This window comes from Ostrea edulis, chromosome 9 (genome assembly GCF_947568905.1).
Source record: "Ostrea edulis chromosome 9, xbOstEdul1.1, whole genome shotgun sequence".
Lineage (NCBI taxonomy): Eukaryota > Metazoa > Mollusca > Bivalvia > Ostreida > Ostreidae > Ostrea > Ostrea edulis.
Window position 1 is genome coordinate 53,528,898 of NC_079172.1, and position 12,668 is coordinate 53,541,565.

The window sequence follows — 12,668 nt, forward strand, 5'->3', positions numbered from 1 at the left end:
AGATAGTAACATGATTTAGCCTGTTGATTAAGATGTGCCTGATTTTACAGTGTCTACATTTGATAGTAACATGATTTAGCCTGGTCATTTAAGATGTGCCTGATTTTACAGTGTATACATTTACAATGAAGCCTTCATAAGATGTAGGTATCTATATCGGAGTTACATTTAAATCATCTTGAAAATTCTTTGTAGAGGAGACAGCCACTGCAGTATCTGAAAAACCAGATCTCAATCGTTCATCGAGTCGCACAGAGGTTCATAAGATTGTTAACTGGTATGTATCACAAGATTCTCTATCCTCATAGTTATAGTAGTTTTCTGTGCACCAAAGTCATCATATGTTTATGTCATTTTCCAATTGATTTTTGTAGTTTCCTTTCCCTGTTGCCAGAGCAGTTGAAGTCCAGTTATCAGACAGCAGATAGTGGATATGACATGTATTTAAGGGATGCTCATAAACAGGTAAAACAGATTGTGTTGATATACAAGTGTGTTCTATACAGACAGACAGATTTACAAAAATATGAGTTGGGAGTTGAAAACTTCCATTTTAATCCTACGTGTGTAAGCAGAAATAGTACATTGTTGGTTGCTTGGTTTCGAAATCAGCTAAAATTGGTATTTGACAATAAATTATGAAAACGCAGAACGGTGTAGTTTGAAATCTGTTTACCACTTAAATTTGTATCAATTTTCAATGAGATACTAAACATTGGTGCCTCTCTCACTGTGTTACAGTACCCGCAACATTATTCCTGACATTTCTATCGTGTTCTATCGTGCGTGTATCCTATCATATTGTGCGTGTATCCTATCGTATTTTGCGTGTATCATATCGTGTATCCTATCTTATCATGCGTTTATCCTATCGTATCATGCGTTTATCCTATCGTATCATGCATGTATCCTATCTTATCGTGCTTTTATCCTATCGTATCGTGCATGTATCCTATCTTATTGTGCGTTTATCCTATCGTATCATGCATGTATCCTATCTTATCGTGCGTTTATCCCATCTTATTGTGTGTTTATCCTATCGTATCATGTATATATCTTATCATAGTGTGCTTGTATCCTATCCTATTGTGCGTCTATAGTGTTCTATCATTTTTCATGTCAAGGGGTTCCCAGGAAATTCTCAAAAATTGAGCCCTCGTGAAACCTAATGATTCTAAAGTACATATTACATATGTATTTGTAATTCAATGACAACTCAAATTTCCTTCGCAGATATTGTTGAAAATACTTTACCATTTCAGTACCGCCATGTCTGTGAGATGACTGATCCTTGGTCCTGGCCAAAAGAGCCTGTGGTCATCAAAAGATTTGTTGTGGATGAATTTCAGGAGGGGGCTTTCCTGAATATGACACTGAATAAAATGTCCCATTTAATGGATCAGGTGAGTTTCATTTTGTTTCTTACTGAGTTGCTGTGGATATTTTACACTGATACACATGTATGTCCCTTTATTGATTTGTTCATTTGTGCATTATAATTGTGTTTGTTAATTGATTCAGCCATGTTTACCACGTACATTTCAAATCTGATTTATACCAAACTTTCAAGAACAGTATCTTGCATAAACATCTGGGTTCTAATTCAATTTGATTGTCAAGATCATACTATTGTGGGTAAGGTTCCGAAGCCCCTTTAATAAATGACACCATGTGTTAGTTCAATAATGCATGTCTATCTTATATGCCGACATACTAGGCTATTAAATGCTTTTAAAATTCAGATAACTGTCTTATTTCTAAATTCAGATAACCATGTCTTATTTCTAAATTCAGATAACCATGTCTTATTTCTAAATTCAGATAACCATGTTGTATTTCTAAATTCAGATAACCATGTTGTATTTCTAAATTCAGATAACCATGTCTTATTTCTAAATTCAGATAACCATGTTGTATTTCTAATAGCACAATGTTACAAGGGGAATTCCCTTATTTTGTTGTTGAAGAATGATTTTTAAAAATGGTCAGTGTTTGACACTACCGTGGAAAGTTTTCAAAGTCCTCCGTTTCTGTTGCAAAATGACCTTTTAATAAACTCATTTTAGCTTCTGATTTTACCAATTTACTTATCAAACCACAACGTTTTGGATGTAGATTGTACGTTTGAATTGTAGTGTTATGAGCTTTATTTTTTTAAGGGCAGAATTTACATGGTTGCAGTCAAGATTAGACATTAGTTCATTCCATTAGGTTTTCAATTTTTCAGTAGTCCACCGGACTACTTGTAACTGATATTCTAATAGTCCGAGGCAAAATATACTAGCCTCGGACTACCGTACTAGCATTGGTGTCTAACCCTAATGGTACATGTTTAGCAGTCAATGAAAATGTAAATGTTAGTTGTCGGAAATGAAAAATGATCCAACTAGTACATCGTAAATTTGAAAGACAAATTAACTAACTCTGAAATACATGTACTTGGTTAACATCTTAATTTTACTCTATTGTTGCTATTAGTATTTTGCCTCTGTATTCAGAATTAAATGTATTCAATATTGAATCATTTTTCTTAAACTTTGCTTTGATTGTCATTCAGTTATACATGTAGAAATAGTAGTTTAAGAGATTCATGTAGTTACGTAGATTTGAGGCGAAATACAGATTTAACTTGTTGTAAATTTCAGAGTTATCCAGTTAACCTGCAGTTGACTTCAATCATCTCCAGACTAGCCCTCTTGCCCCACCCTAACCTTAGTGAGTTCCTGTTGGACCCCTTCCTTCCTGTCAGGGACGGTACCAGAACTCTCTTCTCTGTCTTCCAGAAGGTAAAATTTAATGTAATGGTTATCATGGCTGATTTCAGTCACCACTAACATCTTAATTTTACTCTATTGTTGCTATCTAAGGATGAGGAATGCCAATAGGACTCTTACTTACATGTACCGAGCTCATGAAAACTGCCCTCACATTAGACAATTTGAGTTGTTGTACAGAAATGTACCGAGATTTCTGATTTTTGATACATTTTTCATCAAAATTTTGTCTGACTTTCAGGACGAATACTTTGCATACAGATCTTAGTTCCCAAGGTTTTATGTAAAAGGTCAATGAGAGGAAAATTTAAAAATTCAATGTGTTCAAGATTTAAGGTAACTTTCCACACCATAACCATGTTGAATGTCATGAGAAACGTTACTTACACATGTTCAATAAATCGGATGGAATTTCAGTGAACATTCGAGATCATGTAAGTAATCTCCAGTGGGACTGATTTGTTTTGAAGCAAGCGACATTTGAAAAAAAAAATATGTATTGCTTCTGAGCCTCCTGCACCCCTTATTTAAATGCTTAAGTTTAAATACTTGTACTTTTAAGATTTGTCACCTTTAAATCACAACATACACTGCATGATAAACTATACAAATTGAATGTAACATTCATTTACTTTTTAGATGTCGATCAATTTTCACTCTGGTGCATATGGGTGTTACTCCCCCATTTATTTTGGTCAGAACAGGTGATTTTATGATATTCCTAAACTAGATGGAATTTTTTTCAGTTGGCCAGTGAGGTGAGAACAAAACTGGACACACAGAGTGACCTTAGTCAGCAACTGGTCAGTGTTCGTCGTCAGCTAATGGGAAACAGCCCAAATCTTCATCGGTGAGAACTTGTTTTTTGTAACGCATCCATAAATGACTGAAAACATAATATTTGAGTGAACATGAAAAACAAGGCTTTAAATTAGCATGAGTATTGTACACAGGTCAGGGTCCAGAAGTCTCTCCTAGATACAAGCATGACTAATTCCAAGGAATTTTAAATGTTGCAAGTTTTACTTATTTACAACATTAGACAAAAGTACTTTATGATTATGATTGTACATGTATGTGGTTAGTGATGAAGACTCTTCTGTCTCTATATCATGCTGCTGGAGGACTGCTTGTGTACAACTGCAGTTTTTGTTATTGACTAAAAGCAATTATAGTAGATTGGTGCATTTTGAACTCAGAATGTTGTTGTCTTCTAAGTTTCATAATAGTGAATGATAAATATCTGAAATGCATGTTATAATCAAAGTGTGTTCTTCTTGGCTTTAAGTACAAGACCGTGCAGGAAACCAGAAAGATTTCAGTTCAGGTCTTCATAAAACGCACTATTAATCAGAAATTAGAAACTGCATTGCTTCCATTTTATGCATGAACTAAGCTACAAATATAGTTACTAATCATTTCTGGATCTGTTATTTTGTGGTTTAATGTCTATTCTTTCCCATTTCATCTAGATCCGTATCAGACATAACAGACTAAGCTAACACTACATGTTATTGTATAATATGCTGTAACTTCTCTGTAGCCTGCACCCCAAAACAATGCGTGACGCTGGGTAAGTCCATTCAAGATTGTTGTTGCTTATCACAATTCCTGCTGGTTATAAGGGAAAGCAGCTTGTTTACATAACAGAGCACTATGACCACTTAAAAGTGAAATTCCAGCCGGGTATCAGGAATGAGGTTTGTTAGCATTCAGACCTGGTTTTGGGATGAAGCTTAATCTAGACTGGTCCAGCAGCTTAGTAGTGGTTTTTATCAGAAATAGACAAGACAACACACAATGTAGTTAGTGCGACTACATCTGATCATCACAATGGCTAACTTTTCTTCAAACATGAATGAAAATTAAAATATCAGAAATATTTGTCCATTTCTTTTAGATTTAATTGCCTAGCTGGGTAGTTCAGAAGGTTAACGTGTGGACTGCTGATATGTAAATTGCGGATTCGAGTTCACAAGGGGTTTTAATTTATTTTTAAATTATTTCTACTTAAACTGCATTTTTTTTTTAAAGTTTTCAGTTTCAAAACATTGTTGTACATGTCCTCCACTTCTCATCCATATCAGATCTCACTGGTGTAGAATTCCTCCTTAAGGACACACTTCACAATAATATACAATTTTTGTGACATTTTGGAAACATTTACTTTTATCCTCTCTTGTTTCTACATAAATATTGGAGTATATAACCAGGTTTGTTTTAGAATTAGCATATTTTTATAGCTCCTGATTATGACAGTTAAAAATGTTAAGTCAGCGCTTTAATGTATTACAAATGGTTGTATATATGGACATTACTAAGTTATTGTTAAAAAAAAACCAGAGAAATCTTTGGATCAATCATGCAGGGGTTGAACCTGGTGCCCTTGCATAACTAGATAGGTGATCTAACCACTGAGCTCACCAGGCCAAAGATGAAATACAATTTTAGAAAAAAAATATCAAACGTCACATATGACCTTAAAGATTCTGAAGAATTCCTGGTCCCATATGAACAGATTTTTGAAGAATCTCTGTTCCCATAGGAACAGATTTTTGAAGAATCCCTGGTCCCATTGGAACAGATTTTTTAAAGAATTCCTGGTCCCATAGGAACAGATTTTTGAAGAATTCCTGGTCCCATAGGAACAGATTTTTGAAGAATTCCTGGTCCCATAGGAACAGATTTTTGAAGAATTTCTGGTCCCATAGGAACAGATTTTTTTAAAGAATTCCTGGTCCCATAGGAACAGATGCTGAATAATTTCTAGTACACCTGACAATTCTTTTACATGTAAGTCCTTGCCTTATAATTTCCTTAGTCCATTTGAACATAACTTTTCATTGAACAATTACATATCTATTTTAGGTAGAATTTCAGCAACTTTATAGCAAAAAATATTTAACATATCCTTGTACATATGTATACATATAAATATCACAGTTCAAGACACCCAATCTATCTTTTTTGAAGAACAAGAATATAATTTTATTCAGAAATGATTTGCATGTTTTATGCAAATGGATTTGAAACAACTTGAGAAATAACATTTTTTTCCAGAGTCTTTTTGGGTAGCCATTGAAATATTGCATGTTTGGGAGATTGTATCAGCTTTATTCCCGTTAAATGCGATTAGATTATTGGTCTTTGTTGTCAGAATTTTGTTGCAGAATGTATTGCACACAATGTTATCACTCATTGCATGATCATTTAAAAACATGTTATTCTAAATATAAATGAAGCTAAGATGCCTGAATTTTTTTGTTTTAAATTTTATGTATTGTACTAAGTGTTTGCATTTAATTTATCTTTATCTTAAGATGTGCATAATGTATAAAATGAATTAATATTTTGAGTTATATTACATGTGCTAATCTGTAGTATGTATCTTGATTTGATGAGCAGAAAAATAGAAAATTACATAATTGTGAAAAACTGGGTTAGCTTTAAATGTTTATATGAACTGTACTTGGCCATATACTTTTGATTTGTGATTAGAAGTTTGTTTTCATACAGATATGAAGACCACACCCAGCTGGAGGCCATCATAGTCATGGAAGAGTTTTGTAAAGAACTCTCTGCAATAGCATTTGTCAAGCACCACACCGAAGTTAATAAATCCTCCTAATGAAGTGATCCTACACTGGACTTTTTGTCTCCACATGATGCTTGTGATGGGGTACTGCTGTGCAATCATGTAACTTCAACAAAGTTGTTGCATAATAATTCAGATTAAGATCAAATTCTATTCGAACCCATAGGAGTTCTCTCTCCTTTCTATTTAAAAACAAACTTGTCCTAAGTTTCGTGCAGCTGTTAAAATGTGTAATATAATACAATATGTACAATGTTGAAGACGGCATGTAGGGAGAAGCTTTAAAGGTGGCGGGGACATACCATTGAACACATTTTCACTGCCTTTGAATTTAGAAACAAACCAGTTCTGTCTTATTATTCCTACAGGCCAGTGCAGGTGTATGGAAATTTGAGTGGTTTAAAATTGTGTCTGAAATCCAAGGTTTGTGCAATATTTGATATGTACATTATAAGATATTATCAGAGGTTTTATATATTCAGTATATCGCTATATTGTTAATGATAGGTGCTTGAGGACAGGGAGATTGTCATCAATGTCTGCCATTATTTGAGTACACGTACTGTGGAATCATTAGAATTCGTGGTGGCTCAATTTTCGTGGAATTCGTGGGTACCCCTCACCCACGAATTTACATCCTCAACGAATAAAGACAACTAGTATACAAGAATCTTGCAAATATATAAATCCACGAAATTACGTCCCCACGAACCCGTAAAAATTCAGCAATCCACGAAAATTGGCCCCCACGAATTTAAATGATTCTACAGTATATTTTACTGTGGCGTTTTCATACACTTATTATATCTGCCTCTCTGTAAAGGGTAAAGAATGATCTGTGGGTGGATCAAAAAATATAATATCTATCAGAGTGGGAATTATTACAGGTGGTTCTGTTCCCAAGCACCAATGTTGTTAATGGGATGTTTGTTTATTTTATTTTCATGATATTCTTGATACAATTAGTGATACTTACTCCCCTACGTGCCAAACAGGGCTGTTACAACTGTCTTCCTAATACTGCGTCATCTGTAAAGCATAGCTACACTTTCTGTCTGTCTGTCTGTCATACATGTACACTAGAACTTTGTCATCAAAAGTGAAAAGACTTTGATATTCAGCATGTACATTTTTTATTTGAAGGTCATTAATTAATAATGAAGTCATCATGGGTGACAGAAATTTTAAGAACTCTAGATTATGTACATTAAAACTTTGTTATCCATGCACTTACTATATGATAATGACCACTGTGATAAATGTTTTGGAAAAAAAAAAGATCCTAGTTTATTTGATCTAACAGGTACATTGTATTGATTTTTAACATTCAGACTAAATTTTCAGATGATATTTCAGTTAAAATCCTATATTATATTTTGTGGGGACGTGCATAACAAATGGCTGATGATTCATTAAGAAATTCTTTTTGTACATTTTATGAAGAGAGTTAAGTCAACTTTCAGGTATTTCAAATACACTGTGAATTGGAAAATTTCAGGGAGTAATTAGTACATTAATTACAAAAATCCAGCTGAAGAATATGCATACAAAATTTTCTCTTTTTTTTTTTTGAATGAAAAGTTTTTTCAGAACTTTGTGGGTTTTTTTGTGTACATCTTTAAATTAGAAGACATTTGTTTAAATTTACACTGTGTAGTTCTTCTTCCATCTTTTATAAGAGTCAACTCAAGCAAATTCATCCAGACTTTTGATTCAAAGACTACATTAAAGGTTGATTAATTTCCAAGGGGTTTATTTTGACTAAAAACAGTGATTATGTGAAGACACAAACTGATTTTTTGTAGCTCAATACAAAACTTCTCAAGACAGTAAGCTGATTTTTTTTATGCGCATTTACAAATATTGCAGGCTGTTGATATGTTTTTAAAAGGAGATCTTGAATATTCTAGTCATATCTTATCTAACTAGTACTGTATATAATTTGCATATTCAAATTCTGTCCTTGAAATATATATAGAATATCTTATGTATACATTCTATGTAAATCATCATTCAGAATTCATATTTATGATAAACAATATCCTAAGCTTTGTTGTATTTTTTTTCTAAAAAGACAAAATTTGTAGCTACACAGGTGAGCCACTAGCTGCTACATCAGTGGGAGTGGGTGGGATAGAGGCTCTGGGCCAGTAGCTGCTACGTCAGTGGGATAGAGGCTCTGGGCCACTAGCAGCTACATCAGTGGGAGTGGGTGGGATAGAGGCTCTGGGCCAGTAGCTGCTACATCAGTGGGAGTGGGTGGGTTAGAGGCTCTGGGCCACTAGCTGCTACATCAGTGGGAGTGGGTGGGATAGAGACTCTGGGCCAGTAGCTGCTACATCAGTGGGAGTGGGTGGGTTAGAGGCTCTGGGCCAGTAGCTGCTACATCAGTGGGAGTGGGTGGGATAGAGGCTCTGGGCCACTAGCTGCTACATCAGTGGGATAGAGGCTCTGGGCCACTAGCAGCTACATCAGTGGGAGTGGGTGGGATAGAGGCTCTGGGCCAGTAGCTGCTACATCAGTGGGAGTGGGTGGGATAGAGGCTCTGGGCCACTAGCAGCTACATCAGTGGGAGTGGGTGGGATAGAGGCTCTGGGCCACTAGCAGGTACATCAGTGGGAGTGGGTGGGATAGAGGCTCTGGGCCACTAGCTGCTACATCAATGGGATAGAGGCTCTGGGCCACTAGCAGGTACATCAGTGGGAGTGGGTGGGATAGAGGCTCTGGACCACTAGCTGCTATAGTCAGACAGCTGTGTACCACTAGCGGTTATAGTCAGGGGTCTGTGAACCACTAGCGGTTATAGTCAGGAGTCTGTGGATCACTAGCGGTTATAGTCAGGAGTCTGTGGATCACTAGCGGTTATAGTCAGGGGACTGTAGATCACTAGCTGTTGTGGGGGGGGGGGGGGGGGGGTGGTGGCTGTGGACCACTAACGGTTGTAGTCAGGGGGCTGTGGACCACTAATGGTTATAGTTAGGGGGCTGTGGATCACTAGCGACAAAATTGAGGTCATCATGGAGGGTCAACTTTACATAAGGCCAATTAAAATTAATTGATAGATTATCATCCCCGCCCACCCCTAAAAAAAGGGTCCACCCCGATTTTTTTATTTTCGCAAAAATTACGATTTCAAACAAACTTGCTTCTCAGTGACATGAGTGAATGATTAAAGTCACAGAATGTTGGTTTTATATCTTCTATCAACAATTCTTTGAATGTTACCTCGATTAACACTTTGTTTAATGCCTTTTGTAATTAATTTTTTTCCGCCTCATATTTTTGTGTGACCCCGGATGATAATCTACTAATTAAGTTGAATTGTCCTAAACCCAAATAATTGAAGATATCTTTGATTATCTGAAAATACGAGGGCGAGTCAATAAGTAAACAACCTATCCCATTTCCGATTGACCGAGACGGTTATGGCGTGTAAAACGTTGCACTATTATACTAATTTTGTTATTCATATTCGAAAACTTGTAATTTATATTCTAAAGCATACCATTCATATTCGAAAAGTAGTTATTCATATTCGATAATCATGTCATTCATATTCGATAATTTTGCTATTCATATTCCAAAGCATATTCGATAATCGTGTCATTCTTATTTGATAGTCATGTCATTCTTATTCGATAATTTTTTAATTCTTATTCAATATAATTTGCATTGTGAGTAATATTATCTGCTTGTAAAGTCTCTGCTCATTGGGTACATGTATGTGAAAACGAAAGTAGATTATGGTGTTACCATATCTGGTGGTAAGTGTACATTCTTTATGTTAGTGTAATACGATGAACATTTACCAAAAGTTTATCAATCAATAGGCATTCATTACCTATGAATGTGCTGCGTACACGTGGTCCAGATATGGTAACACCATAATATACTTTCGTTTTCACATACATGTACCCAATGAGCAGAGACTTTACAAACAGATAATATTGCCCACAATGCAAATTATATTGAATAAGAATGACATGATTGTCGAATATAAATGACATAATTATCGAATATAAATGACATGATTATCGAATATGAATGATAAGATTATCGAATATGAATCACATGTTTTTGAATATGAATGATAAGATTATCGAATATGAATCACATGTTTTTGAATATGAATGAAAAGTTTAGAATATGAATAACAATTTATTGAATAAGAATCACATGTTTTTGAATATGAATAACACGTTTTAGAATAAGAATAACATGTTTTTGAATATGAATGATAAAATTATCGAATATGAATTACAACTTTTCGAATATGAATGATATGTTTTAGAATATAAATTACAAGTTTTCGTATATGAATAATAAGATTAGTATAATAGTGCAACGTTTTACACGCCATAGACGGTCACGGTTTCAATACATGTTTTGTACCTGGGTACAAAATCACACGCTTATCGAGTCATTCTTTGATAAAATATTGAATGTCAAACATGACTAGTGATGCAAAAGCATGCTTTTCGTCTAAAGATGAGTTCTGTGCTATAATTCGGTACTTGTATCTGAAAGGTAAAACAGGCAAGGAAATACACGGCGAGTTAGCCGATGTTTATGGGTCTTCTGCACCATCTTATGCTCAGGTTAAATTGTGGGTAGGGAAATTCAAACGCGGTAGAACGTCTTTAGAAGATGAAGCCAGGTCTGAACGCCCACTGGATGCCACCGACGAAGAAATGTGTAAGAAAGTTCGGGATCTGGTATACTCTGATAGGAGAATTCAGGTGGACGAAATAGCGCAGGCATTAGGCATTTCACATTAGGTATGCGCAAGCTAACAGCCCGTTGGGTCCCCAAATCCCTTAGCGATGAGCAAATGGCAACCAGAGCATCAGTATGCAGCGCCTTGTTGAAGCGTTTTAGGTCAAAAGATGATTTTCTATTGCGTCTAGTGACTGTGGTTGAGACGTGGGTTCATTATTACGAGACAGAGAATAAAGCTCAGAGTCGTCAGTGGGTTGGGCCTGGGTTCCCGAGACCAAAGAAGTTCAAGACGCAACTATCTGCTGGCAAGATGACGACCACAGTATTTTGGGACGCAAAAGGAGGCATTATTATGTTGCATTTTTTTACCCAAAGGAAGTACAATAACTACTTGCTAGACCAGCTGAGAACCGTTATCTGAAAAACGCCGAGGTAAACTCTCTAAAGGTGTTTTGCTGCAACAAGACAACGCGAGAATCCACACTTGCAAAGTTGCAATGGATGTTGTTGAGCGAAACGGGTACCAGTATGAATTAATACCACATCCTGCCTATTCGCCTAACCTAGCTCCTAGCGACTTCTTCCTATTTCCAAACTTGAAAAAGGATATCCGTAGACGTCGTTTCCGGTCAGACGAAGAAGTCGTGACGGCAGTAGAGGAGTGGGTCAATGGAAAAGACCCTTGACTTTTTAGCTTTTCTGATCAAAATTTGTCCGTTGTCTGCCGGCGGCGGCGTACACTTTTCAAATTCTCATCTTCTTTTCAAGAACCACCGGGCCAATTATAACCAAACTTGGCCAAAAGCATCCTTGGGTAAAGGGCTTTCAAGTTTGTTCAAATAAAGGGACGTGCCCCTTTCAAAGGAGAGATAATCACAAAAATGCAAAAATAGGTGGGGTCATTTAAAAATCTTCTTCTCAAGAACCACTGGGCCAGAGGAACTGAAACTTTCTGACATAGTGCAGATTCAAGTTTGTTGAAATCATGGCCCCCAGGGGTAGGTTGGGGCCACAATAGGGAATCAAAGTTTTACATAGAAATACATGTATATAGAACTTTTTTTTTTAAATCTTCTCAAGAACCAATGAGCCAGAAGAGCTGAAATTTATATGAAAGCTTCCTGACATAGTGCAGATTCAAGTTTGTTCAAATCATGGCCCCGGGGGGTAGATTGGCGCCACAATAAGGGATCAAGGTTTTACCTAGAAATATATAGGGAAAATCTTCAGATATGGGCCAAGGTAAATCAGGTGAGCGATGTGGCCCTTGGGCCTCTTGTTCAGTTCTGGGCTGATGGCACTTGAACACCGTTGATCTAAGTACATCACACTAGAGTGCAATTACATCGAAAAAGAAGAGGTGGATCTCAACCGGAAATAAGTTAGGCGATTACTTATTGACTTGCCCTCGTATCATCAATTCATTTAAAGATCTTTTCAAATTGATGCACGCTATATATTTGTTGCTGTTCTCTTGAATTGATTACATCAAAAATTGAATTGTTGCGCGCTACAATTCAATTGAAGAGAGCAATGATTCAACTGATGCGCGCAATAATTGAATTATTGATCCTTCCACT

At 36.0% G+C, this 12,668-nt stretch overlaps 1 protein-coding gene across 4 annotated transcripts in view; it reads left to right on the top strand.

Moving 5' to 3' along the window:
- The window catches only part of LOC125658153 (FHF complex subunit HOOK interacting protein 2A-like), a 56,326-nt gene extending 47,909 nt beyond the window's left edge, over window positions 1–8,417 (top strand). For 2 of the 4 annotated variants that reach the window (XM_056149621.1, XM_056149622.1), the window contains exons 12-18: window positions 196–277; window positions 375–465; window positions 1,263–1,403; window positions 2,646–2,786; window positions 3,521–3,624; window positions 4,063–4,101; window positions 6,291–8,417. In XM_056149621.1, coding sequence (XP_056005596.1) covers window positions 196–277; window positions 375–465; window positions 1,263–1,403; window positions 2,646–2,786; window positions 3,521–3,624; window positions 4,063–4,101; window positions 6,291–6,402 — 710 coding nt within the window. In that variant the 3' untranslated portion in view covers window positions 6,403–8,417. Of the gene's footprint in view, window positions 1–195; window positions 278–374; window positions 466–1,262; window positions 1,404–2,645; window positions 2,787–3,520; window positions 3,625–4,062; window positions 4,102–4,317; window positions 4,348–6,290 lie in introns of all 4 variants that reach the window. The other 2 variants (XM_056149623.1, XM_056149624.1) reach the window with 2 other exon arrangements.
- Window positions 8,418–12,668: the final 4,251 nt, after the last annotated feature.